The sequence below is a fragment of the Gambusia affinis genome, linkage group LG05 (assembly GCF_019740435.1).
Source record: "Gambusia affinis linkage group LG05, SWU_Gaff_1.0, whole genome shotgun sequence".
Taxonomy (NCBI): domain Eukaryota; kingdom Metazoa; phylum Chordata; class Actinopteri; order Cyprinodontiformes; family Poeciliidae; genus Gambusia; species Gambusia affinis.
Window position 1 is genome coordinate 12,587,096 of NC_057872.1, and position 27,622 is coordinate 12,614,717.

Consider the following 27,622-nt stretch of genomic DNA (forward strand, 5'->3'; position numbering starts at 1 on the left):
GGTCATTAGCAGGACTCAGGAAAACCTGACTGCACCTAGAAGGTGATTAAACTATTTGATTGAAGAATGTTGAACCTGGGAGACATCTAAGAGTTGCAAGACACCGGCCCTCGAGGACCTGGATTGCTCACCCCTGATTTAGGTGGACAGCCACAACTGACCTTGAACTCCATGCCTTGAAAAGTAACCAACAAGTACATTTTAACAACAAATGCTTTGTGCAACTCTAACATGTGTTTGTTGTTTATCTCCTACTGGGAAAGTTGTGCTTTCAGCTAAATTACAGCATCCCAGAGAGAGGTTGCTTTGCAGGCTGAAGTGTTTCTCAGTGCGCATTTTATTTGTTAACCACTCATTGTGTGCTGCTGCTCTTCGGGTTTTGTCATTCACCATAAATTGTGTTCAAGAAGCACACGTCTTCTATCTTGAAAATATGAAGTTTGCAAAATTTTTAAAATGGCATCCTATTGTTTTCTGCGGTGCAGAATGATGTAATTTTCCACCTTCATCTTTCCTGGTCTCTGCTTTTAGCACTCGTAGCAGGATAGAAGCTTTGGATGACTGAGGCATTTCTGCTGGCTATTGCAGAAATGTTTAACAACCTGCAGAGCCTGTTCCCTACAACAACAGATTTCTCTCAAAGATTACTCATTTCAGTTTGTATTGTGCAAATATCTCATAGATTGATTAAACAAAATATAAATGTATTTATAGATTCTCTTTTCCTCAGGCATAAACAAAGGGAGTTAAAAATTGTGTTCCATGCAGTTATTAGGTTGAATGGTGGTACGGCTGGATTGGCCATGACCTTGCTGCCAAAAGGTAATAGTAAGGTCATAGCCTGTGGTTGAATCTTGACCTTGGTTCCTACATGCATAGAGTTTACATGTTCTCTCTCTGAATGCTCTGTCTTCATCTTACAATCCGAAAGACATGACTGTAAGGCTTACTTACTGCTCCAAAATTGCCCATATGAGTGTGTGGGTTCATGTATTTTTTTAAATCTGCCATTTGGAGAGCTAGTTTTAATTCTTCCACATAATACTTTTTTATGCTTTTAAGCATGTCTAAAATACATGAAGTAAGTAAAAAAATATAAAGTTTAAACAAATACAAAAATTTCACCTGTTAGTTTTCTCTTTTACTCTACAGTGTCTTTAAAAAAAAAGCACTGTGTAAAGTGGACTGAACCTGAACTGTGCATTAAAATACTAAATGCAATAGTGAATCGCATTTTAGTTTTAGTGGGTAAGCAGTATTGAATTAAATTTTTATGTCAAATCACAGAAGGAAGTTTAGATGTGTTTTTTGTGCCGTCTAGTGGCCCACAGCACGAACTGGCTGTGCATGAAAATTGAAGTAAGATCAACTCAGAGGGAAACTAAAGCGTGACGTCACATCTGACTTCACTGAAAAAGTTAGAAGCTTCACCAGCTGAGATGGGAGAAACTCTGAAACAAGAACTGTCGCCCCGGTTCTTCAACAGTCAAAGCTTACTGGGAGAGCGGCAACAGGAAACCTCTCATCAAACCTCAACTAGAGTTTGACTCCACGGTCAAATAGAAGAAAGTTTTCTGTCTTTTTGCCTGTCAGACATGACGCCACAGACACCAAACACTCCGCATCACCACAGATACATTATTTACACACATCCATCAGAATTTGTGCCTGAACTTAAAGGAGATGTTCACAGCTGACAAAGCTTGAACAGTTTAGCTGTGAAGAATGAAGTAAAGCAGCCTGACTGAGACCTCAGGTCAGACTCTGCTGTGACTTTAGCCAAAGGTGTATCCATCAAACACTGTTTTGGAGGGAGTGACTATTTGTGGAGTCACTTATTTTATGCTAAATACTTTCCCTTAGATGTCATTATTCTGTAGAAAACAATTTTCACCTAAAGGGTTTCTTGTATCTTTTTTTTTTTTTTTTATAAAAAAAAGGCACATTTTGTTGAGATGTAAAAACAGCATTGACAGGAGTGAATAGGTTTTCAACTGTTTATATGCAAGTAAGTCACTGGGTAAATAGCAAAAGGAGAGGTGGTTGGAAATGAAAAGTTAGCAGTGGGTGGAGTTTGTCTGGGAGCATCATGTGACATCTTCCCACAAAGTCTCTGTTGAACGTCTTCACAGCATCTTACTGTAATGGCTTCAGCAGAGTGACTGGCAATGTTAAAATCACAATATTACATCAACGCAATGTAAAGTGGTGAAGCTCATGTGGTCTGAACATCTGCAAGAAACCAACCCTAATTCTGAGAGCAGACTGAGAGTCTGCTGCTCTTTACTGCAGGGAAGATTCTTCAGACCTTTAGGTGAGGATCAGAGACTCTTCTCTGAAAAATTTAGATCTCAAAAATGTCAGCACTAGCGATGTATGTACATGGCAGAGAAGGAGAGGGGACTGATAATAAATGATGCCATTATTTCTTCATCAGGTTAGAGCTAAAAGAATATTTTAAAGGAAAGAGAAAAACACCCAGAAACAAAAGCAGGTCTATTAAAATTTATTAAATATCTTTACAATAATCACACAGCTCAAAGTCTCTGCTTGCTCTTCATCTTTTCCAACAGGCGCTGGTTTAGACATGAAGTTTTAGAAGACAAGCAACAAAAGTGTTAAGTTAGTAAAATCAAATTATTAACAATAAAACATATGAAGATAAAACCGTTTACTCTGCAAACCCAGCAACCACGTATATAGGATTAGGCTGTAGGCTGCGCATGAGCTTAAATTCTTTATCTGCCTTATATAATCAAGCTATATTGTATCAAAATAAACGAGGAAAAACAGCCCAGAATATAAGTATCTTAAAAAAATAAATACCAAATTCTGCCAACCTAATGTTATTTAGAAAATCAAAGAAAAGCAATTAGTATTTACAACTGTGAGGGGAAAAGAAAAATAGAGGCAGCAGATACTTTAGTGATTAATTTTTCAGATTTAGGAAAAGAAGTACATTGATGTGAATCAGGAAGCCCTTAGAAGACATTGGAGGTTAACGACCTTATCTGACACCAATGTGAGGTGGTTGTGTCTAGGAGTCGTTTGGTTTGCACCATATTTACATCAAGAAAATTTTAACTTTTGTTCTGCCAAGCAAAAACAAAGAAACCTACGCAGAGACAAAATAAAAAAAAATTAAAGAAGTTTATGACAGATAACTGAAAGGATTTTTCCTGATCAAAATCATAATTGTCAGTAATGTTTGACTGAATTCATGAATTTTGGTATCCAAACTTGTAAAAGGAGAACTCTTGTACCTGAATTAAACTGGAAGCCATGAAAGCTATAGAGGCACAAATGTGAACTTGAAGGCATTTTAAATAGAAAATTAGTAGATCAGAAAATATTTACAAAGAAAAAGCAGCAGATCTCTCTTGAAAAATAATTAAATGGCAACACTTCTGCAAAATCTGCAAGCTGTCTCTGCTTTCAAAGGAGAGCTTTGGCGTAATCAATATTTCATTACCGTTCCCTCCCTACATAAACATAACTTCATTAATAATCTCATCCAAACACACAGCACTACTCAAGAGAGTGAAATAATAAACCCATCAATTCTCTATAACAAGAATAGAACGCATCCACTGCTGCTGCCAAGCTTAGTAGTTCCTTTTCAGAATCACCAGGTGTCGCCCTCCACCCACAGAGCTGTCAGTATGTGGAGGCAGGGACTGCAGGCGGACAGCCCGGCTTGATGTGCTTCAGGTGGCAGGAGTGGCAGAGGAGGTGGCCGTTCAGTGGGTAGCAGCGGTGACCCTCTTCATCATTCAGCTCCATCTTGCAGTCCTAGTCAACGAATCAGAGTGAATCATCTGAGGACACCTCAGCGTAGTCAGAGGTGTCTTCTCTCTGGTCTAATTCTTGCTCGGTAACTCAGGTTGTGAGGACAACCTGGTGGATCATATTCCATCCATTTCTTTATGGACTCCAGGGGATGTTTTGGCCCTTAGAGATCTTTTTTGTAGCCATCCCCTGACCTAAACATTTTAATTTTTTTTTTCTGATTTGCTTGGAGCGTTCTTTTGTGTTCATGCTGTAATTACAGCCAGGAATACCGATGAAACAGTGACTGGACTTTCCAGACTCGAGCGTCTTTATACTGAAATCACAGTCATACAGTCCGGTGATCTCCATTATATGAGACTACTAGCACCAATTGGCTGGACCTCTGTTGAATTAGGTCAGTCACATCAAAGGGGGAGAATATTTATGCACTTATTTCATGTAAAATCTTTTCATTTTTACATTTTGTAAAACTCAATTTTCACTTTGACAGTTTTATTTTTGTATTGAGTTTTAAAGTCAAATTTTGTGCATCGAGATCAATTTGTAAAAGCAATAAAAGGATAAAACATCCAAGGGGATGAATACTTTTTAACATGTTTATTTTCTTCAACCGTTTAGTGTGAAGAGCTGCACATAACGATGAATGAAGCAAAGAAAAGGCATTGAACATTTGGTGAAGCTATCTCTTCACTTTTAGATGTTGAAGAATGCAGTGATTGAAGTTTTTAAGAACTCAGTTAAAACTCATCCCTCTGCCTTACAGTAACAGACGAATTTGGTTGATTGTAAATATTTACAGCAGCTAAAAACGCAAAAAGCAATAGTGTGGAAACAAAAGGAGATCCACAGAAACCACAGATTACCCCCAACCTGACAAAATCTCATCTCCAGCTATTTAAGAAAGACCACAGCTACATTACTCAGATTGTACTCTGATAAAATCAGAGCAAAGCTGCTGTCAATCAGACCAGAGAAGGGGAAAAAAATCTTCTACATACCTGCTTGACTCATTACTGCATAATTATGAAGACTGTAATTAAGATTAGGGATCTACTCATTAAACATCCTTTAATGAGCTGCTCAGACTCCAAAGCTCAAAGTCACCAAGTGCACACTGTCAAGTGCAAAGCTTCATTTCCAGTTTGTGACTCACCTCACAGTGGTAGCATTCTACATGGTAGTCTTTGTCCATGGATACGACTCGGATGGTTTCATCAGAGCCCTGAAAGGAAATCAGAGCCGAGCTCAGCAGAGGTTCAACTCTGCACTTTGATAAAAGGACACCAGAATTGGATTTTTTTCTTTCAAGAGCAAATGTTGCTGCATTTTGTTCTGCTGTACCTTTCATTTGTACAGCTTCTAAAATATAAAGCCTATATTTTTGAAATATAAAACAGATATTGTGCTCAACTGGACAGTCAATTAAATATGCCAATCCTCTGAAGATGCAACTCTGATATACTTTAAGTCAAATCAATACAGTATTACAACATGCTAGAAATTTCAACTCAGTAGAGTTTACTATGAAGAGTGATCAGATGAAATGCAAATAGTCCCCAATGAAAGTTAATGAAAGTTAACTTTTGGACAAAAGGCTTTTAAATAAGTATTTTAACTCAGAGGTAAATGTTAACAAGGACGGATACACTGACATTACGGTCGTTCTGCTTTAAATCTGGCTTTTAAACCATGTTTACCTCCAACAAAACGTGATGTCACCATTACATCAAAATGGCTTCTCAGGACAGGATATTACCGCCAAGTAAAACTGCACTCAAACTAAACATTCATTAAATCATCAGGGACTTAAAGGAGAGAATGATCTTAAGAAAGCATCGGCCTGCTCAAGAAATCCCAGAAACACAAACACCATTGTTTTTCTTCCAACTCTGATGTAGAGTTTAAGAAAAACTACATTTCTGTTTTTCTCAAAACCTTTGGTCACAACTGTACGATTTAAGCATCATAAAAAAAGAAAAAGGTGTGGAAAAACTGCTCACCTCTGAAGGCAGGATTGGCTGGTTACAGGCTGCACATTTAGGAGCTAGGACCCTGATGGAAAGAGAAACTTTGTTTTTTTAAATTGAAAAAAATAAATAAGTAACTTTGGATCTTTTTGCAGCAATTTCCAAAGAAGGACTCCTATTAATATTTTTGAATTCTTTAACTCATTGAACTCCAGGCATTTTTTTTTTCCTCTAACTAGATTCAAAGATCCTAACACAGAGAGCGAGTTGCTGGCTTTGCAGATGTACTGGAAGGCAGAGTGGGAGAAATGAAACGCAAATTAAATTCTCCACACATGACAGGATCTCCGAGGACACAACGGGGCTCAGTTCAGCGTGAGCGATCGTGGCTGCAAACAAACGCTCACTGTACACGTAATAAGGCTCGTCTGATTCAATCAGGGAGGAGAACATGTGGGAGCTGCCAACAGGCTCGTGCTACATGGCGCTGGACGAGCTGTCCACACAGAGAGCCAGCTGCAACCGACGAGCCGCTGAGAAATACTGAAAACTTTCCCTCGTGATCAGAGGGAGACTTTTGTGTCTGTTTTCTTGAGTTGTAAACACCTTCAAGAACAGAGAGAACTTCTACCTTTTGGACAAATATCAGCAGCAGACCTGGATTTTGTGCTTTCGCACCCGAGTCCGTGCTGGTCTTTACACCTAGAGGTGAACAGTGATCTTTTCTCCCCCTCTTGTTCTCATGTGTCTGCCAAACGTGGCCTAGAGGACCCTCTGAGAGCTCAGTCGGGCCTTCGCGGTCTCAGCCTTCACCGGCGGTATAATTATAACAAAGTTGACAGTTTGTGCTGGGACCCACGAGACCCCACATACTTGACACGGTGTCACGTTTTAGTTATTCAGCCCAGAAAACTGAGGCCGGGCTCTCATCTATCCAAACTGCAGTGCAAAACTTTTAATTTCTCCTAAAAACTTTTTCACATTTTCTCACGTTACAACCACATGCCTTACTGATTTTTATAACTGAGCAACAAAAATAATTATGAAGAGAATGGAAAAGCTTTTTAATAAAAATCTGAAAAGTGTGGTGTATTCACCATCCCCCAAGTCAATACTTTGTAGATTCATTTTTGATGCTTTTACAGATGCAGAGTTATTGTGGTATATTTCTAACAATTTTTTCTCCAGACATTTGAAAAATAGCTCAAACTAATTAGCACTTCTTCGCTCCGCCTCAGTCATTCATTGGCTTTATTATGTACTGGCTTACCATTTAGTGGTTGATGTGTGAAACACAATTATATTTTTATATAATATATACTTTTGATCCGAGCCGCTCCAATGTAGCTCTGTCCGTCTGTTTGGGGTGATCCTTCCCACAAGCCTAAAACGTTTAGCGCCTTTCTGGAGATTTTATTCCATGAACATCTGTTATTTAGTTCTCGCCATCAACTCTGAGCAGTTTCCCCCATAATTGGTGAAGAATAGGGTTTCCAAACTCACGACTGACCCTCCCTCCTAACTCCCCAGGCAGACATTTTAGGATGTACTCTTTCCATTTAATGGATTGACCAGAGCTCTGCGAGATCTTCAAATCTTCAGATACTGATTATAACCTGAACCTGCTTTAAACTCACTGACCTTCTGATGTGTTTTATCGCTCTTCGTGATGCCGTTTGTTTACTAAAGGGCTGGATTTCAACTGGACTTATGTTTCACACAGATTAGCCATTTATTAAATAGGAAGCTTCTGTAAAGGTCAAACAGGGAATAACCTCAGATTTTTATTTATAAATCATTTCGCAAATCAACATGCGTTTTCCTCGCATTTTACAGTCGTGTTGTTTTGTGTTAATCTATGTCTAAAATCTGAATGCATAAAAGTTTGTGGCTGCAATGTGACAAAATGTAGCAAAGTTTAAAGTATGTGACTATTTGTTCACCTGTGGTAGTCCTTGACACAGTAGATCTTGTTTTCCGTGTCCACAGTGAAGGGCACTCCATCGAGGCTCTCGTTGCAGATCACACAGCGGAAACAGCCGGGGTGGTACGACTTCCCCAGAGCCTGCAGGATCTGCAGACAGAGTCAGATTAAGGACATTAACACGCTTCTGTCCGCATCTTACACCTTTCTATCAAACTGGTTGATAAATTGGTGAAAATAGTTTGGCATCAAAATACGGTACTGTTCTATTGTACCATTAAGCCTATTTCTTTCTGATTGTCCTTAACAGAGTAAATTCAAGCTAAACCGTCGTAATACAAGGAGAAATCAAGCAGGCCATTTTTAAAGAAACTTGCAGTATTTACATAAAAAACAAGACTCAATGATGTGTGTGTGTTTACACATAAAAGTCTATATTGTTGAGAATATGGAGACATTATCTACTTAAGTGCAACACCTGCAGATTTATTTCCTCAGAAGTCCCTTATTTAATGGCATCATTTAAACCTCTTTCTCCACTTTGTGTCCGCCTGCTGCTGTGTTCAACGCAGACTGTGCAACCTGTCCACACAGGTTTTACATCCACATGTGCACACGCAGACCGCACTGAGGGGAAAACACATCAGAAGTTTCTGAGTCACACGCCCAGTCGGCCAAAGAGAGGAGAGACAGACACTTACCATGTCCATGATCAGATGTCCACATGCGTTACACTTATCAGCAGACTGCTGGAAACCAGAGTACTGCAGGGAAGAAAAAAAAAAAAGATAAAAAGTTCCTTTGAATCTGGTTGCAGAGAATGAGACTTCAGTCTTTTTTAGTCTGAGATCTGATCAACCACATGCTGCCTGTGCGCCTCAGCCTGTTAAAATAAGCTATTGCTTTGAACAGCTGGAAAGCATTCAGCCAGAATATCGTCTCTAAACACTTTGGGTCCTTTGGCATGAAATCCTGCATCAATAAAGGGTTGCTTGAAGGTGGTCAGCCTGTGGTCCTGATGAGTGGATACAGTGTATCTGAATGGGATCGTACTGGCTAAAGTCTATTGTTATTCATTATTACTATAAAAAGCCCAGGTTGCTTTAATGATGGCTTCCAGCTCATCTGCACTCTTGGATCACGTGGCCCTCTTCTTCCTCTTGACAACGCTGCACATATTTTCTGCAGGCTTAATGTCAGGCCACTTCACTGGCCAATTAAGCAGAGTGATAGAGTAATTAATGAACAAAGTATTGGCACTTTTGACTGCAGATGGTTGCCACGTCCTGCTGGAAAACAAAAATCAGCCTTTCTAAAAAAAAAAAAAAAAAAAAAAAAAAAAAAAAAAGTGTAATCAGAAGAAGTCATGAAGTGCTCAGTAATTTTCTGGTAGATGGATGCGCCATCTTGGACTTGATAAGACATGATGGACATCAACAACACTAGCAGATGACATAGTAAGTAAGTAAAGTTTATTTATGCAGCGCTTTTCACAGACATAAAATTACAAAGCGCTGTACAATAGATGTCGGCCTTAAAATCATACAAAACATAAAACTAACATAAGAAACACAATAAAGTCAAGAAATCAGAGCCTCCTGGCTCCCCAAACCATCACTGACTGCAGTAAGACACCCTGGACTTCAAGCAGCTTGGAACCCGCACTCCTCCAGTCTTCCTCCAGGCTCAGGAGATTGGTTTACAAATGACATGAAAATTGTAATTTCCATGTCATTTGTACTGGATATGCAATCCAGTACAAAATGAAAAAAAGGAAAGATTTCAATTAAGAAAACAGACCAGTCTTTTTTCACCTCAGCCAAGATCATATGCTAACATTGGGTCTGCTTTAGAAGTGGCTTAACTCAAGGAATGCGTGTGTGCTGGGTCCTAAATCACAGACTATAGTCAGTGATTTAGGACTGACTAAACCTTCTTAATCTTTCTTCTGCCACATTTTTTTCCTTCCACTTAACTTCCTATTAGTAAATAGATCAGCAGTAGAAGGTCTTTTACATGATTTTTTTTTTTTATGAAAAAACCTAATGTCTTATTAAACTGAATTTGGAGTTTTCAAAAAGCTATAAACCCTAATCATGTAAACTAACATAAATTAAACTAACAAATCACCCTACGTGTTATCAATACATCTCATGCAGATTTTTAAAGAAATTATTTCGGTCATTCTTTACGATTTATTGGGAGCCATTGTTTCATAACAATAACCTCAACTTTTGGTTGCATTGTTTTTAATGTAATCCTCCCAGAGCTTTTTTGCAAAGTGCTTGTTGTCATATTTGACCGGTGAAAATGGCCCGACTGCCCTCTAACCCATAAAGCAAAGCTAAACTGCTTCTCAAGTTACCGACCTCCTTCCAGCTGCGACCACAGGAGCAAACTGACATGAAGCGGCTGCATTAGGCACTAGAAACAGGTCAGAAACACAGGGTCAGAGTTGGAAGTGGCAGTGTTAGTGGACGCAGCACCCCACAAGGCCTTCTTGTTAACCTCCCTCAATAAGAACACACACAAATAGAGGCACTGAGAATATTGACTGTAGGCCTATATTGATCACCTACCAGGAAGTCCTCTTCACAAAAAACCTTCCCTCCAACGTAGTAGAAAGCCTTCCCTCTTAGCCTTCGACCTGGAAAAACAGGGAAAAAAAACAACTTTGTTTATTACCATAAGACTACGTAAAACCTTTTTTGTCACCTGTGGAAACACATACTTTATTCATTATAAAGATATGAGGAGAAAGTAAAATAAAACAGACTAAGAAAAAGGAAAGTTGACTTAAAGATGTCAGAGTGGAAAATCCTGCATGAGCTACGATCCAAATCTGAATTTTTTTTTTTTTTTTTTTTATCGTTCCAGGACTACGGCATGTGGATCTTAGAGATTAATTACAGCCATTGGAAGGTAATGGAGCCTGTTGTAATATTCACCATATCCAAGGAGATAAATCAAAAGGTGGGGATTTATGGTGTGCTGGAGTCTTCATTTAATACTGCGTTGGGATGCAGGACAGCCCGCCGCGGACAGGACGAGAAATGCATCTGGATCGAACATGTGCGTGGAAAAAACTGATTGCATCCAATTACCAAACAGGTGCAAGAGATTAAGCACTCTGCTCTGTTTGATTTCACGGCGAGAACAGGCCAAAGCCCACAACAACTCCCCTTTTTGTTCCGTTCCAGTGTCGTTCCACATGGTCGGTAGGTTTCCTGTCTGTCTGTGTATGGTCTGGATCTCACTTCCTATATCAATACACACACACACACTTGCAAAAGCTTCTTTCTTGCTTACTTCACATAGCTATTCTTGACCAGGTCCCACAGGAAGAGGGAACATTCCTCAAATTTTCTGAGTGGGGTATGGTGGCTAGGTGGGGGGTTTTGGGAGGAGATGACAGGAGAACCCTTCTTTCCTGTCGTTTACCTGATTATCTGGATACACACGGCTACTTCCAGATTGACAGATTAATCACAATTAATTTGCAAAGTAACACAACAAATAAAAGTTAGTACTCAACACAAATTTGTTTCAATCAATTATTATTAAAGTGTTCAATTATTCATATGATCTGACTTAATCAGAATAAGACATAACTACATTGGGTCATTCAAGTCATTTTTCAAGGTGTAAAACTTGGGTAATTATTGACCAAATGTCTCAGACCAAAGTCCTCTGTTAAAGTCAGTTTGGATAAGGAGAATGGAAGTAAGCTCTGGGTCTTCAAATTCCTGTCTTTTTTTTTTACCCCAGCGAGTTAAAGAAGGAAAACTCCAAGCTTTTCTGAAAAGATAAGGGCTTAATTAAAGTCAGGCGTCAGAACTGATGGCTCAAAAAGCACCAGAAAGGACTATGACTGTAGTTCTTTCATAAATATGTAAAACACCTGTGGGACAGAACAAATCACAAAGCCATTTCTCTAATTAAAACCATTCTGTTAGCCCTCAGGACTAATCCCATTCATGAAAAACGACATAATCAATTCAAAGTGACCGTGCGGCGCCTCGAGCCGTCCCCCTGATCCTCCCTCTTTCCCCTCGGCTAATTACTCAACTGAGACACCCACCCCTCCTGAAAATAAGCCTCGCTCTCAATCATTCTCTTTTCTGGTAGAGACGCTAATTTGTAGCAAACTGACAAAGAGGAATATTTGGAGGCCTTGGTGGGAGTGTGAATGAGACTGGTGGTCAGAGCAGTCAGTTTTCTGTGTATCAAATTTCAGAGTTTGTTTTCAGAGAGAATAGGGCTCAGTCTCCAACTGTGGCTGATTCTACCTCTTATTATCAACTTCGCAGCAACGTGCAGCATCAGGTCTGGCTAGTAATCAAAGAGAAATCAGCTGGTCACCAGAATCAGCTCTTGATCCTCCCCTCCCGATGACCGGCTGAACAAAAACTCCCAAATCCAATTTTTTTTCCAGGTAAGAAACACAGGTTTCGCAGATCACAAAAGGGGTTTAAGCAAATCGGCTAATAGTGTAGAATAATTAAGTCCAGGCTTGCCCTTTAGCCATTTCCTGAATAGGAAGCTACAATCAGAAGCCAACTTCAGCTTTGTGTCACTGCCAAGGAAAATAGATGGAGCTCCTGTACTGGCTGCTTTGCAAACGTCAGCCAATAGTGTGTCAAGTAGCATTAAGGTTAGCTATTTCAGCTTCTCAAGATGAATTTTCTTTGGAATATTTTAGACATGTTCCACGAAAACAAAGAAATACATGAAGAGGTGGGTCTTCTGCAAATAATTTGGAGTCACATTCTACAGAAGAATCTGCAAATACTGAGCCACAAGTAGCCAGGGGTCAACTGTAGCATAATTTTACTGCACTGTAAAGCTACAGAGTTTTCGTCCATGTAGATGGTTTCTAGTCTGTTCACTTCAATAAAACCATTTAACCCACATTTGAACATGTTGAGACTTCCTTTATTAAAATTTCCAATGTTGTGGAAAAGAACACAACAGTAGCAGAAAATCCTGTTAGGAATATTCATGGCTAAAATGAATAATAGATGACCGCTAACGAAAGCAATAGCAAAGTTCCTTGAAGAAAAAAAAACTAAAGCTGCTAAAATCAGTACATTAAAGCTTCACAAAACACTGAAAACACTGGAGTTGCCTTTGTCGTTCATGCCTGCGCCTGGTGCGATTCCAGTTGAATGGCTGCCCTGTCCACACACTGTCCTCCATCTATTTACACTTTGTTGGACCTGCATGGGCCCCTATTCCTGCATTCCTCTCTGGATGAGATGGGTTTTTTTCCCCCGTGGCCACTTAAAGTGAGCACAACCCTAGTGCCCTCACATGCAGTGAGCTATGAGAGGTATGTAGTGTGTAAACTATGACCCCCCCCCCTTTCTACCCCACCTAATGTCAGACATCAGCCTCAATCTGAGCCACAATGCCTGCGTTCTCTTTTATCTCCCGTCTCATACGCAGGACAGAGAGGATAGGGAAAACAAGGGATGTTTATCACATGTTTCAGAGCATAACTGTCCGAGGTCAAAGGAGCTGGAGAACAATGAGCCTCAGCAGGGGTTTGCCAAAACAGTGGCACAAATACTTGGCATACCCACGAGTTGATAACTGGAGCAGAGATTTTAATTTGCCGTCGTGAGGAGCCAGGTCGTATTTCAGTCATTCTGTTCTAGACATGAAGATTCTGGACGAGAGAAATATTTTGATTGGGATAATATCTAATACGAAGCATGAATTTTAAAATGTGATAATATGAGAAGACACCTATACGCAGTTTTTGTTGCACTTCGTTACTATGCAGCCCTTACTGTTGTTCTATTGCATAAATTCCAAATGAAATACCATAAAGTTTATCAATGTGACCACAAAAATTTCAAATATGAATACATTTGCAAGACAGTCATATATTGGTTTTGTTTTTTTTCTTCAAAAGACCTTCTTCTTGAAATGTTTTTTTTTTCCAGTTTAGGGAGGGAGTACACAGAAATTTAGTGATAATAGAGAAAAAATATAAAGAATATAATGAATGGAGTAAATATAATTTCTCTGGAGAATTTCTGATCAAGACTATTATAAAATTCTATATTTTCAGAATAATTATAAATGTAAGTACACAGTGTAAAAGAGGAATGTTGTGTTATTGCTCCTAGAAGCAATAAGTGGTCTCAAGGTTTCTCAATAGTAGCAAAGATATTTGTCAAGCAGCGACTTTCAGCGTGGAGTTCTGAATCTTTTCATCCAAAAAAAACAAAGGTATTCAATTGACAGGTTGATAAATTGGGCAGGTAAATAATTCAACTCTGTCTTTGTGTGGGCTCAAAGATAGACCGACACACCCGCAAACCAAACACCAGCAATACATGATAGTAATCCCTCCATAATTGTGTGCATTTACTAAGGGAAGGAAACAACCGAGGAAGGTGCCACTTTCTTTCACAGATACAGGAGCTCAGTAGCCTGTTATTAAGGAGTCATAAGCTCTATATAAGGGACCAAAAGGGTTTAAGTGAGAAGACAAAATCTCACAGTGAAGGAATTGTGTGTGTAGGTGTATGTATGTACTTACTGCAGGCACTGCAGGTGAAGCAGGTGTCGTGGTAGAGGCTACCCATAGCCTGGCAGGCCTGGTTAGCTCCATAAACCGCCTTGTTACACTTCACGCAAAGCCCTGGAACAAATAATAGTGACACGGAGAAGCTTCACTATGTATTTACATGAAAACACAACTATATATAGACAAACAGTTTAAAAAATTGTATCCTAAAACAAACACAATACACCACAGAATTAGCTTATCCAGACAAAAGTCAGGAAGTTGATTTAGTAAAAAGGGAAATATTTCCCAGTCTGTTTGCTTGACTTGGCTCTGAAACCTGGACTTGTGTTGACAAAAGGAGTTGATAAAAATCAAAGTGTGCCTACTCTCACAACACACTCTGCTTGGCTGGCGTGATATAAAGACAGTGGAGTCTGTTTAATGATCACTCGGACACTCAAGCCAACATATAGACAATAAAATATGTAAATAAAATAAGAAGCATCTGTCCAGAGAAATAAGACCCATCATGGCAGCAATGCTTCTTTGATCGAAGTAAAAACATCCCTCCTTTGACAAAATTTATATCCTAATCATGTTTTATTTTCATCTAAATATTACATACTTGGTTATATCTACACACAAAGTCTAACAAAGAATAAAAGTCAAGCACCACCAATGTGATGAAAGGTGAAAGAGAGGTAAAACCTGGATTTAGAACTGGTCTTGATACATCAGCATTCAACACCAGAACCACAACAACCAAGTCAAAACAATAGAGACTTACTTTGGTCTGTCAAGGCAGGAAAAACGATAATCGTACATAATCAAAAGAATCTCATAATCAGTTGTTCTTGCTCAACTTTCTCTTGGCTTAGATGATAAATTGGGTTAGTAGTAGAGCTACACAATACATTGAATCATATCAATGTGTGGTATATCGTAGTTCTAAATGACTGCCTGTCTTGTATGTCCTTAGTAACCAATATTTATATAAAGAAAGGCTTAGCGATACGCTTTTCACATTTTGCAGATCCTTGCAACCAGATGTGGGAATTTGTCTGAGTGAACCTTTGGTTCTCCAAAGACATTTTCAACAGACTGGTCAGAAACAGTTCTAGTAGGTAAAAGATCAAATCTGCACTTTCCTGCTCTATATTTATGCCTCTGAGCATCCACTACACAACTTGAGAACCAATACGATGACAGCTTATCACCACTAAGATGCAGTCAGATGGGTGTCAAATCAATCAGCTATGGTATGGCTATATGGCCTTCCAGTCATCAACCACTAACTCAACACAGGGGATTACGGTACTGATGGAGGATGAAACCTTGAGACCTCGAGTTTCCCCTTTTAGTTTAAGAATGTGTGCGCCTGGGCACCGAGTTATTTGTGTGTGTGGGGGGGTTTTTTTATATAGAAAAACTCCTGAGGGACTCTGAATTGGAGCACAGCAGAGGAGGTCCGCCCAACTCTGCTCCTCCTAAATCACTGACAAAGACCCTTCTGTTTCCACTATATCCAACAAACATCACATGGCTGACTCCTTCAAAAAACAGTTTCACTTAATAACTCTGCTGAGCCAATTTTCTTCTATAATTTAGTCAATATTTTGATGGAAATTTGAGAATCATCTCAACAACAAAAAACTTCATCTGGGGCTCCAATGGTTGAGAGGAGATTTAGAGATAACAGAAGGATATTATTAGAAAGCAAAAGAATGCTGCTCTTATGTAAGCTATTTGGTTTACATGCAAAGTTATAGAATCAGCTACTAAAATAAGCAAGTCGAGTCATTTAAATCCCTTTATCTAAAAGCCCGAATGAATTAAGAAAACACATTTAGTACATTTAACATGGTTTGCTTTAAGATTTGCCTCTGAACTAAAATATACATTTCATTATCTTTTTTTTATTTCTGATTAGAAAGATACACTTAAATTCAAAATAGTTTTTTTTTTTTTAAATCATATGTCCTGTCTCTGCATCAACCCCGTTGCTGCTTGGGTCATTTACAAGTCTGCCTTTTAAATGGACCGCCTGGGTTCAACCTGGGGGGAAGGGAAGCAAAACGCACAGCCGTACTTCTCATTCTACCTTCCTCACCTTTTCCAGCTGTCAAAACTCTCGATAGATGGCTGCTTACTGCCAAATATTCCACAGACAGGGAAAAAAAATTAAAAATATTAACAACTATTCAACCCATGGATCGCTCTTGAAAGCTTCTAACAGAATATCCAGATCAGAAAAATCATTTTTAGATGAAGTCTTACCCTCAGGTCAAACTTTAAATATGTGCAAAAGATTTCCACTCTTTCTGGTGCTCAATAAGTATATGTCTTCGACCTTTGCTACAGCTAATTACTTTTCCATGAAGTTTCTACGGGAATACAGAGTCAGGGTGTCTGTGACTCACACTGCTGGGACTCAAAAGCTGCATATGGAGAAGCCAATTACAGCCTGCAGCTTGTCCATGTGTAAAACTGGTGGCTTAGTGTGCCCGCACTGTACATACACACACATTTATTAGTTAATGACGAAGAAAAATACTATGGTGCAGTAGCATAAACTCACACTGAAAACCCCCCCCCAAAAAACATTTAATCTTCAATTAACATAATAATGGGGGAAGCATCCAATGTTGAAATAATTATGTAAAAAAAAAAATGCAACGTAATCACATGTTTTTTGACTTAAAATTTCATTAAATCAGAGTTTCTATGAGATTTTATTTAGTAGTCCACACCAATTGGTTATTTGGGAGTGCTGCCAGAAAAGAGCTATCTCCGACCAACCATCACAAACATAAACATGTGGAGTTTACTTCACTCTACTGGGACTTCCATTGAAATATGCATTTTGTACAGATGAAAGACGCAACTTTTGGCAACAAACTCCTGGTGGGATCGGTGTGAAAAAAGGGGAGAATATATGGGAAAACATTGTGTTAATTACATTGGAAGATCTTTGATGCTACGACCCGTTTGTCTAACAAAACCCTTTGGGAACTCAGATAAAGTGCATGATATCACTAAAATAAAATGCAGTGTTGTATCTGGATGATGCAAAGAGATCAAAGATGAACTTCTGAATACCTTAAACCTGTGAATTAATATAGAAGACAATATATTTGTACATTTTTTGGGTTGATTAGAGTTATTTATTTTAGGGTTTTTACATAGCTTTACTACAATTACTACATGTCTGTAGCAATTTTAGTGCTGAAAGTTGCAAAAGAGTCAACTTATTCCCAATACATTGGGCAACATTTGCATAGATCACTTGATAACTGAAAGTGGGCACCCACTTTCAATCCTGTAAAATATACAGTAATGTTTCATTCATGGAGTCATTTCCTAACTTTCACCAGTTAGCGCACAGAGCGATTCTAAACTCTGAGCTGACACAGGATATTACATTCTGTCAGTTTCCGCAGGCCATACATCCACAAAGATGCTCACATGCGCATGAAGGACTATCACACACTCACACACACACACAGGACCGGAACTCCAAAAGGCCTGCCAGAGAAGAAGCCAAAAAATCCCTGGGAAGAGTTAATTTGGTGCTTTTTGACTCCACACCCAGATGGGATGAATTAATCCTTCATCTTAACACAACATTAAACCCTCCAGTGATGGCGTGGGTGTGTATGTGTGTGTGTAAAACTCTGGTCCCACCAGTTCTCCCCATCTTGGATGAACTTGCCTGTAAATCTAGCATTCTTTTATTCCCATGGGGCCAAATACAAAAGACACATCCACAAATGTTGCCCCCAAAGCTCTCCAACTGTCCACTCATCCATTCATCTGCACACCAGGCACCCCTGAACTTGTCTGGGTACCACCACACCTCCCTTTTGTGTCTAAAAGCCTCATTTTAAAAATTCCTGCAGACATTCCTTCGCGTTTCCCCAGTGCAGCCGTTTGGCACCGAACACCATTTCCCAGAACCTACATCTGCAGTTATGCCGATCGGCAAAGAGTAGTCATGGGAATTGTGATGAATCTGCCTTCAGGACACTGCTTGGTAAAAGTTTCACCGACAAAGACTTTTAGAAGCACACAGTCTTACTCAAAAGACGAAACAAAATAAGTGATTTAATAACCTACAGCTGCAGCTGTGCTGCTGCAGTACTGATCAAAAATATATAAAATGTGTTTAAAGGTAGGAGAAATGGCATTTTCTTGTACATTTTCCTCACAGAATAAGGAAGATATTTTATGACGACAAGAAAGAAAGACCTCCACACTGTTTTTGTTTTTTTAAATCTAGCATGAATGCATGACTCAGAATGAGCCACAGTGTGGTGGGAAACTCCAAATAGGAACAACTGCATGTGTGGGCTGTGTGGGATTGAGCATGTAGAACTGTGTATTTATATACACATTTAGTGTATTACTTATAATCTACACATGGGTCCTGTACTGTCCCACACGACTGTAACGTTCACGTCAGCAGGATATTTACGAGCCGTGTCGTGACAGTCCCATTCGCTGCAACTTCTTCCATTACACACCAACACAAGGAGGGAGACGGGGGTGGGGGGGGGCGAAGAAGGACTGTGAATTGCAATCATGTCATTCCAGCAGGAAATTCCTCTTGGAAGGAGGAAACGGTGATCGCTTTGCAAAGCTGCTTCATAGCGAATGCACCTATCATTTACTATCCATTATAGAACACTGCTGAAGTAGGGGCCCCTTATCTTACATTTTATCTGTTCTTACATCTCTTTCTGTAAATGAGAGCTTACAAACTAACCTTATGAAGGATTTCCTTTTGAAAGCCCAACTGCAGCGTCCAAAGCCATTTATACTTCCTTGAACATTTGCACAAACTAAACCGATAAAGGGCAATGAGAATGTTAATCACAGAAGCAGCCAAGAACTCGTAGTAGCTCTGGAGGAGCTGCAGAGATCCACAGCGGAGAGAAGCTGTTGACAAAGTCACACACTGAAGAAATCTGATCTCTGTGGGAAATTGACAAGAACAAAGGCGAACGTTGAAAAAAGCTCAAAGAAGTCTCGTTTTACAGACTTCTTTTTCTGGACAGAGCAAAGATGTTGAAGAAGGTGATCATCGAATGAAACCACAACAAAACCTTTTGGTCAATATGCAAATTGCTATGTGTGGTAGAAAAACTAACAGAGTTAATTGAGCTGATTTATGATGTTGAACCAGAGTAACATCTAAAACTCAGACTGAGGCTGTCCGTCCTTGACATAGATTAAACATATTTATGTGCTAGAATGATCCAGTCAAAGTCCAGTTTTTAATACCATTGAGAATCTGGTGATATCCAGAGACTTTTCATTCAATCTAACAGAGATTGAGCTATGATTGTTGTCTGTAGAGTTGCAGAGATGGAAGAAACACATTCCAAAAGATGTTTTACTCCAGATGTGTTTGGAGTAAAATAAGAGTTTTACATGGTATTAATTCAAAGTGGGGGCTGCACAGTGGCGCAGTTGGTAGAGCTGTTGCCTTGCAGCAAGAAGGTCCTGGGTTCGATTCCCGGCCCGGGGTATTTCTGCATGGAGTTTGCATGTTCTCTCTGTGCATGGTGGGTTCTCTCCGGGTTCTCCACCTCCCTCCCACAGTCCAAAAACATGACTGTCAGGTTAATTGGGCTCTCTAAATTCGCCCTAGGTGTGAGTGTGTGTGTGAATGGTTGTGTGTCCTGTCTGTTTTCTGTGTTACCCTGTAACAGACTGGCGACCTGTCCAGGGTGAACCCCGCCTCTTGCCCGGAACGTTAGCTGGGGATAGACACCAGCAACCCTCCCGACCCCATTAGGGACAAAGGGTGTATAGAAGATGGATGGATAATTCAAAGTGGCTGATTAAACACATACCACAGTTTTCATTTAATGCATTAAAAAATATTTAAAATCTTCCATATCACAAATATGTGAAACCTTTTGTTTCTCCATCGCATGAAGTCCCAATGCGTTAAAATGACACAATGTGGCATAACTTCTACAGGCTTGCAAACTTTCGCGAGGCACTGTGAGCAGAAAATCACTGTTCTACTGACGTTTCTCTGCACCCACGGCAACAATGGTCGAACTCAACACACGCTCAAGCAGGCATTGAAACGCTCAGTTTGGGAGAATTGACGAATGTGCAAGCACAGGTCTATGGAAGTCATTAACTAAAAACAGTGGAGGCCATTGTCAGTCAAAGTAAACACTGAGAAAAACACGATAACACATGAGCTCAAACACTGCACTGGAGATATTTGTATGTTGAAGCTCTAATTGCTGTTTTACTATCCTTGTGTCAACGATGATAAAGTGATCTCTGGGAAGAGACAATAAGAAAGCATACATCTACCTGGCTTTGGCCATTTTTTACCGCCTCAAGGCTTTGTTTGGAGAAGACAAAGAAGGATTATTGTCTAACAAACTAAAATAAAAATTGCTCTGCAAGACAAGTTCAATAACTTATCAGTGAAAACATAGGACATTGTGAAAACATACAGGGCATTTGTTTATGTGTGAGATGTGGCAGTCAGTGTGTATAATATAAAATCAAAAACAAAGGTTTGTGTCCTTGAATGTGGGTGGGTGCTTTTTGTCATTCGGATGATAATAAACTGACAGAATTCCCCTTTTTGGTGTCGGCTAGTCTTACCAAAGTAGTCTGATCTTGGCTGGGCATCCATCTCTTTTTCCAGTTGTTTCGTAAGTGCCTCTAATTTGATTTCAGCTGCAGAGGGCCCCTGCTCCAGCGGCTGCACAGGGTGAGAGGTAGAAGGTATCTGGATAAGTTTAGGGGAGGACGGGCCTCCAGGACCATCACCGATGACCTGCATGACCTGTACGCCACCAGGCATTTGGCTCCGAGCTGGAAGCTGGTTCTTAGAGGCACAAGGGGCTGCAGAGGTCACCTGGGCTTTAGGTTGAGGCATTTCTGGGACAAATGAAGTGGCTGCAGGCCCATTGTGGTTAACAGATTGTAAGTAATGACTCACAGGCTTCTGGACATGATAGTCAGCATCACCTGTGAAGGCGGTCAAAGGAAATGCAGGAATGCCCTCTGATGTTGGAGCACCAGTGGGCTCTCCAGTCCAAGCCTTGGCTGTCCCAGCCGAGCACAGTGGACTCTGATTGGTTGCTTGTGAAGGACTGACGGTGGAAGATATGTGCAGGCGCTGAGGCTGATGGTGGGACGTACTGCTCCCTGAGAGAGTGGTGGGCAGCTTGCCCTCTCTGGATGGGGAGACAGGGTACAGAGCACTGGTAGCTGGACTTCCACAACTTGGCATGGAAGAGTTATTGTGATGGGAGGAATGTGGCTCTAAGCGCTCGTTGTTATCATAATTGCTTCCGTAGCCGTACGCCCTGCTGGCTGGGGCTTCAGCCTGAACACACTGGTTCACCGGCGCGGCGCTCGGCACCGGGCCCGACAGGATCGGGGGCTTCGCCGCCGCTTCCCCCGGCTGCCTGTAGCTGTTGATGGGCGGTCTGTCCTTGGTGTAATGAGCGCCGCCGTGGTGACCTCCGTTCATTTTAATCACCTGGTTACTCTTTGCCATCTCCTCCTGCTGTTTCTGCATGTGTATTTTGGTCATTTTGGAGGCAAAAACCTTCCTAGTTTCTTCAAAGTCCGGGTTATTTCCCGCATCCCTCCTCGTTCGAAACAAGCCATCTCTGGATGCTTCATACATGTTTAAGTCTTCGATAAACTTACTCGCTTCGAGTCCCAAATCCTCGTATTTATCCATTTTGTGCAAGAAACCCGAACCGCTTGCTGTGATAAAGTTACAAGAAGTTATATGAATCAGAAATGTCCGTAGGAAGAGTGATACCTCCAGAGTTTGAAGTCTTGACACAGAGGGGGAACAAAAAACAATCCGAACAAAGTCAAAACTACTTTAAATTAATCCCAACCTCTCTGTATTTCTAACTGAATCATCCGCCGGAAGAAAAGAGAAAAAGTTTTCCCCGGTGAATCCGTCAATTCAACCTCGAAGAAGCCGCCGTCTGTCTGACTGAACAGCCAAACAGATCCCGGATCAGATACTCTGACTGGACAGGACGACCCCTCAGCCGTTTGCCCCCTCCTTCTCCGCGTCCACCTCCCCCTCCGGTTTCACGGTCCCAGCGAGAAACATTCAGACAAAACTTTGTCCTCTGCGCTTCAAACGAAGAAAAAAAGAAAGTCCACCACGTTTGTTAAAGATAACTAAACACTTGGCTAAAGTCAGGGCGGTTAACGGACAGGACTCGTTAGCTGCTGTTACCGCTGTTGAAAGGAGCCATACGTGGCCACGGGACGACAGTTAGGACACAAAGCAGAGAACTGAATTTTTAAAGGCGCAGTCTTCACATTAAACACGACTTTAAAAATAGCACTTTCCTAATCTGTCCGAACCGAATTAGCTTTACCGATGGACAAAAAGTCACCATACAACTAAAATAAATAAATAAAAATAATGCCTTTTTTTTCTTAAAGTTTCCCCAATTTAAAAATGTGTTGGGTTTATGTATTCAATCGCCTGACACCCCTAAATAAAATTCATGGATTCCCTTGCTTTCAGAAATCACGTCATAAGTAATTAGAGTCCACCTCGTCGCAGAGGTTTGTTAAAACATTAGTGAACTAACAACACAAAGACATGATCACACCAAAAAGTTTTAGGGATGAAGTTATAACCCAAATACATTTTAGGTTACCTTGGGATACTCTCTTATAAACTCTCCTAAAGAAACTTTAGGTTATATTTTCGAGCTCTGTCGAAAATGTGACAGAGCTCTGTTTAAACCATCATCCAAATAAGGAATGTGTGATTCAACTGAGCAAAACATCAGCACAATACAAATGCACTTTTAATATTTTTACAAGTACTGGTAAACATTTTGAAAGCCATTCATTATTTCACTTTATAAATTGCCCCCTATAATAGTTATGTACTTCTGGTGGTGATATGAATAGTGTGGCAAGGCAGTGTTCATTTATTTGATTAATAAATTGTTCCAAACTTAGCCACTCCTACACACATTTTTCCCCATATTGCTCTGGCATAGGGAGGTGTACTTTAAATTGCAAGGCAACTCTGGCACACACACACACACACACACACACACACACACACACACACACACACACACACACCCTTGAATATTGTTTGTGAGATATTTCAACTTTGCAGTAGTGGATTTATTTTCCTTTTTAATAAAAGCTCAGAAAACTAAAAAATATTGAATAAAAGTTTTGTATGAAAAGTTATTTCCTATTAATCAGGAACTTTAATTGGAAAGTTAAAAAAATAGAACATAATGAGTTTAAAAAGTGCTATAGTCATATATGCAAATATGTCCCAAAGTTAAGCATATAAACAGGATGTCAAGGGCCTCAGCCAGTGGTTAGATTAAAACAGTTTGCACCATAAGCCTTGACTATCCATGTAAAGAAGATGCAAAGACACTAAAACCTATAAAAGTGTGTGTAGACATCATGCTAAGAATTTGCTCCTTGTGCCCAACCACAGGCTAATTATCATTCAGAAGTTAATCAAACAATAAAATTAAAAATAGATTGTAATCACTGTATTTATATATCATATAAACGTTTTTAATCAAACTTTATTAAAAATGTTGAAACGAGGTGCTCAAATTGTGCTTTCACAAACATTGGATACTTCTAGCTATTTAGTGTAAACTGAATATTTTGTGTAAAACATAAATATGCACAAATGTGAAAACTAAAACAAACCACTTGAAACAACAGAAGTTGTACTTGCTCTCAAAATTTAACTGTAGATTTCTCGGACTACACAAATTAACTCATGAATGTATATGTATCTCCCCATAAAGAAGAGAATACATTCAGACAGAGTGCATCCTAATTGTCCTGCTAAGGAAAAATTTGTAGCAGAAACATTAGAAATATTAATATATTAATCCAGTTGTCAATAGCCATGATTTGCAGATTGATTACAAAAGATCAAAACAGTTAAAATTGCTCAAAGTATCAATATCAGGGGGGGAAAAAAAGTCCACAGCATTATATATAAATCATGCACAGTGAGGGCAGATGATTTGTTTTTTTGAAACTGATTGTTTTGTTAGTTTAATTGTACAGGGTAAAAGTCATATTATCTGTGCCAAAACATTGTTGTGGTTGTATTCTTTGCATCATGAAGATATTGTAATTTAACAGGGGTCTGTACACTTTTAAGTACCACCATATTTCAAGATACAGTCACTTAGTTTTGGTACTGACGCCTTGAGAATGCTGTAAAAAATGCAAAAAAAAAACAAAAAAACTACATGCCCTGTTTTGCATAGATTCCAGCGCAAAACAGGACACATCCATATGGATATTTGTGGACAACATTTGGGATTATTGTTGTTTTAGAATTTGACAAGTTTGCCTCTACTCAGTTTGTATTTACTTAGCTTTATCCTAAACACAAGCTGCAATTTGCTAAGACAGTCAAATGACGTCAGGAACATCCTCAGAGGATCAAACCTCCTTGTGGTCAGCCTCCCGCTTAATGAGCTATAGCATTACTATGCCCTCCTGTGGGAATGCATAAGCCAGTCCAGAAACTGAACTGGCGCAGTGAAGGGTGACTGGGACTGCACTGCTGCATGCCTCACCCTTTTTTTTCTTTGTCTTTTAGAGTTTCTCAAGAGCAAGGGAAGTGATTTACTTTAACGCACTAAAGATAACTCATGGTGCACAAGGCTACGGCTGGGGTTTGAAGACAAAATGAGTCACTGGCAGCACTTCCCTGTTCAAAGTTGTCATGGAAACTGCAGAGCTGACAAAATGTGTTAAATGGTATAGTGGAGGCCGACGGTGACAAAATTAACTGTCAGAGGAAATGCATCACTGCAGCTTAGGTCTTATTTCTTAAAATGAGAAGAAATATGTTCAATCTTAACTTGTAATTTGGAGTTTTCTGGCAGCTCTAAGCAATCCAAAATAATGTCGCATAAACTAATGCTACTGATAAAGTGCTGCAATATTATACGACTTGTGACAGTGACTCAAAATAAATCAGATGTTAGCTTAAAAAAAGAAAGATTGTGTGTGCACTTTATTTTTTTTCCACAAAATCATTTGTGGAAGTTGAAAGAAAACAAAAATCTGAAGTGACAGAAGATAAAGAGCCTCTATACTTGGCCTTTCCATTATGTGCTGTGACAGGATTTGGCTGAGCTTAGGTGTGCATATTTAACAGCGAGAATAGCTAAAACAGGTTTGGCTCTGGTTCTCTTATTCCTGGCCTTTCTTCCTGTTATTCTGTCCGTCCTGAAAGCGCTTCCTGTCACCTGATGGCGGGTGATAAATCACAGAAATATGAAAAGAGGCTAAAGGAATGTTTTGCTCTTCGCTCTCTCTCTACAGTTAGTCTTGGGCAAATACAGTTTAAGAAATGACACAGAGGCGTATTTTGAGATGATGCCATTGTTAAAATGCTGATATTAGAAAATTCTTGTGTGGGATGCAAATTTTCAGCACACACCTACAAAAAAAAAATCTTGTGGGTACTGAAAGATTGTGAAAGACAAACGCTTGCATATATCAGATGACTGCTTACTCACACAGGCTTTAAAGATAGGCCAGTGGGTGGGCACGCAGATAGATTTCAGCGCCTCCGGCTTGTGGGCAACGCTAATGGCCAAGTCATGGTGGCCCACTGCCACACAGACACAGAGCTAATGAACAGGCGCCGCTGGTGATGGGGCACTGAGCAGCTATAGATAATCAAGATGTGATGGCGGAGTAAAAACAGATCCACCCCACCCCAAACCAACCACATTAGTTAAATCCCACTCACCTTTTGATGGCAGGCTGAACCCAACAGCGCTTCTTAAAACCCAAGCAGCAGCTCACGCACGAGAATATTCAGACACATTGAACTTTTTTTTTAGAAATTAACTCAAAGTTGCGCTGAATAACAATGTCTAATGAGAATAATTCGATAGACAAACTTTTCAAATCTGAGTTTCAAAACTAATTATCAGAAAAGCGTGTTCCCATCTGTGTCTAACCTTCTGACTCCCCGAAATAAAATCTATCACAGGTAATCAGTAAACAGAAGCCACTTGTTTTTAATTTAGTCTCAGCATAAATCCAAGGATCTGGTAAAGATTCACAGCTAACAACAGCTTTAGGTTGTGTGCTCCACAAACCTGGCCATTACAGGAGAGCAGCAAGAAGAAAGGCATTCCCATGATGAAACATGGTGGTGATGGCAGCATCAAACTATTGTGATCATTATTATTTTGTAATAGAAAGAACAGGGAAGATGTTCAGAGTTGATGGATGGAGTTAAATCTAGAACAATCCTGCAAGAAAAACCTGTAGAGACTGAAAAAGACTTGTGATTGAGGCAGAGATTCCCCTTCCAGAAGGTTAATGTCCCTAAACATACAGCCAGAGCTATGGTGGAAACAGACCTAAACCCAATTGAGAACCTCTAGGAAAGCTTGAAAATTAATGTTCACAGACATCTTCCAATCCTTCTGACTGTCTTTAAACTATTTTGCAAAGGAGGATGTGCAAAAATGTCAGTCTCTAGATGTGCACTCTGTGATGCTGAGAATAGCTTTTCAGCACCGATAAGGGATATCTAAAGTTGGCTGAGAAGCAGTCCAAACAGCGAGGTGTGAAATGGTGGCACAGAAGAGGTTATACATTTGATGAGTGTGTGAAGGACGTCCGAGCTCGACACTTGGGATTCATAATTTATCAACAGGTTGAGTAAAACTGAAGGCTTCTGAACCTGTCCTGGTCAGGTTTGCAAAGACTACCACACTGTGCTTGTTGAATGTTTTATTAAAAATTGCAATATATAAATAATTTGGAATTTACATTGAGATTTTAACAGACCAACATACCTTCTGTCTCATATGATATCAAAATATCAACATTATTTGTCTGTCTGTGTGTACAGGAGGAAGGCACCGCCCGCCAGGTGCTGCACACAATCTGGTAAACACCTATACATCATTCATTAACCAGGAAGTTGATGAGGGGAGTCCTGGGAGAGAGGATGGCTTTCTTGATGTCACGCTCACTCAGACACTTCTGTCCGATGGGGCTCTCCATCACCAGCTGCTGGACCCGGCTGGGATCTTTGGACACCTGCAGAGGGATCGTCACAGAGCCACAGGGCTTGTTGTTTATCTGAGGGCAGGAAACAGAAGGTAAGAGACGAGAGAATGTTTCAGTGAGTGCTTCCTCTGAAAGGTTTTCATCATCTGGCAAACATTCGTCCCGATGGATCTGTACCTAAACTCTTTCATGGAAAAAAAAAAAAACACCCTCTAAAATAACACACTCCATCTGTACGTCTGCATATGCACCACGCTCTTTCAAACACATAGTTAGTGGTAGGTATGGGAAGGCCACTCGGTCATGTGTGCTCAGAGGCAAGTGCATGCATGCAAA

At 40.0% G+C, this 27,622-nt stretch overlaps 2 protein-coding genes across 3 annotated transcripts in view; both read right to left on the bottom strand.

Annotated features, from left to right (window-relative positions):
- Positions 1 to 2,490: 2,490 nt before the first annotated feature.
- On the bottom strand, positions 2,491 to 22,504 carry LOC122830785 (Wilms tumor protein 1-interacting protein-like). Its single transcript, XM_044116453.1, has 8 exons — positions 20,846 to 22,504; positions 14,237 to 14,338; positions 10,263 to 10,330; positions 8,385 to 8,447; positions 7,703 to 7,833; positions 5,793 to 5,844; positions 4,946 to 5,014; positions 2,491 to 3,792 (listed from the first exon to the last, which is right to left on the bottom strand). The coding sequence occupies exons 1-8, from the start codon at positions 21,936 to 21,938 to the stop codon at positions 3,658 to 3,660; spliced, it is 1,713 nt and encodes a 570-aa protein (XP_043972388.1). The 5' UTR covers positions 21,939 to 22,504; the 3' UTR covers positions 2,491 to 3,657.
- A 3,750-nt stretch (positions 22,505 to 26,254) lies between these two features.
- The window catches only part of lars2 (leucyl-tRNA synthetase 2, mitochondrial), a 38,147-nt gene continuing 36,779 nt past the window's right edge, over positions 26,255 to 27,622 (bottom strand). Inside the window, exon 21 of one of the 2 annotated variants that reach the window (XM_044116455.1) lies at positions 26,255 to 27,358. In XM_044116455.1, the coding sequence (XP_043972390.1) occupies positions 27,179 to 27,358 (180 nt within the window). In that variant the 3' untranslated portion in view covers positions 26,255 to 27,178. The remainder of the gene's footprint in view (positions 27,359 to 27,622) is intronic. The other variant, XM_044116454.1, reaches the window with a different exon arrangement.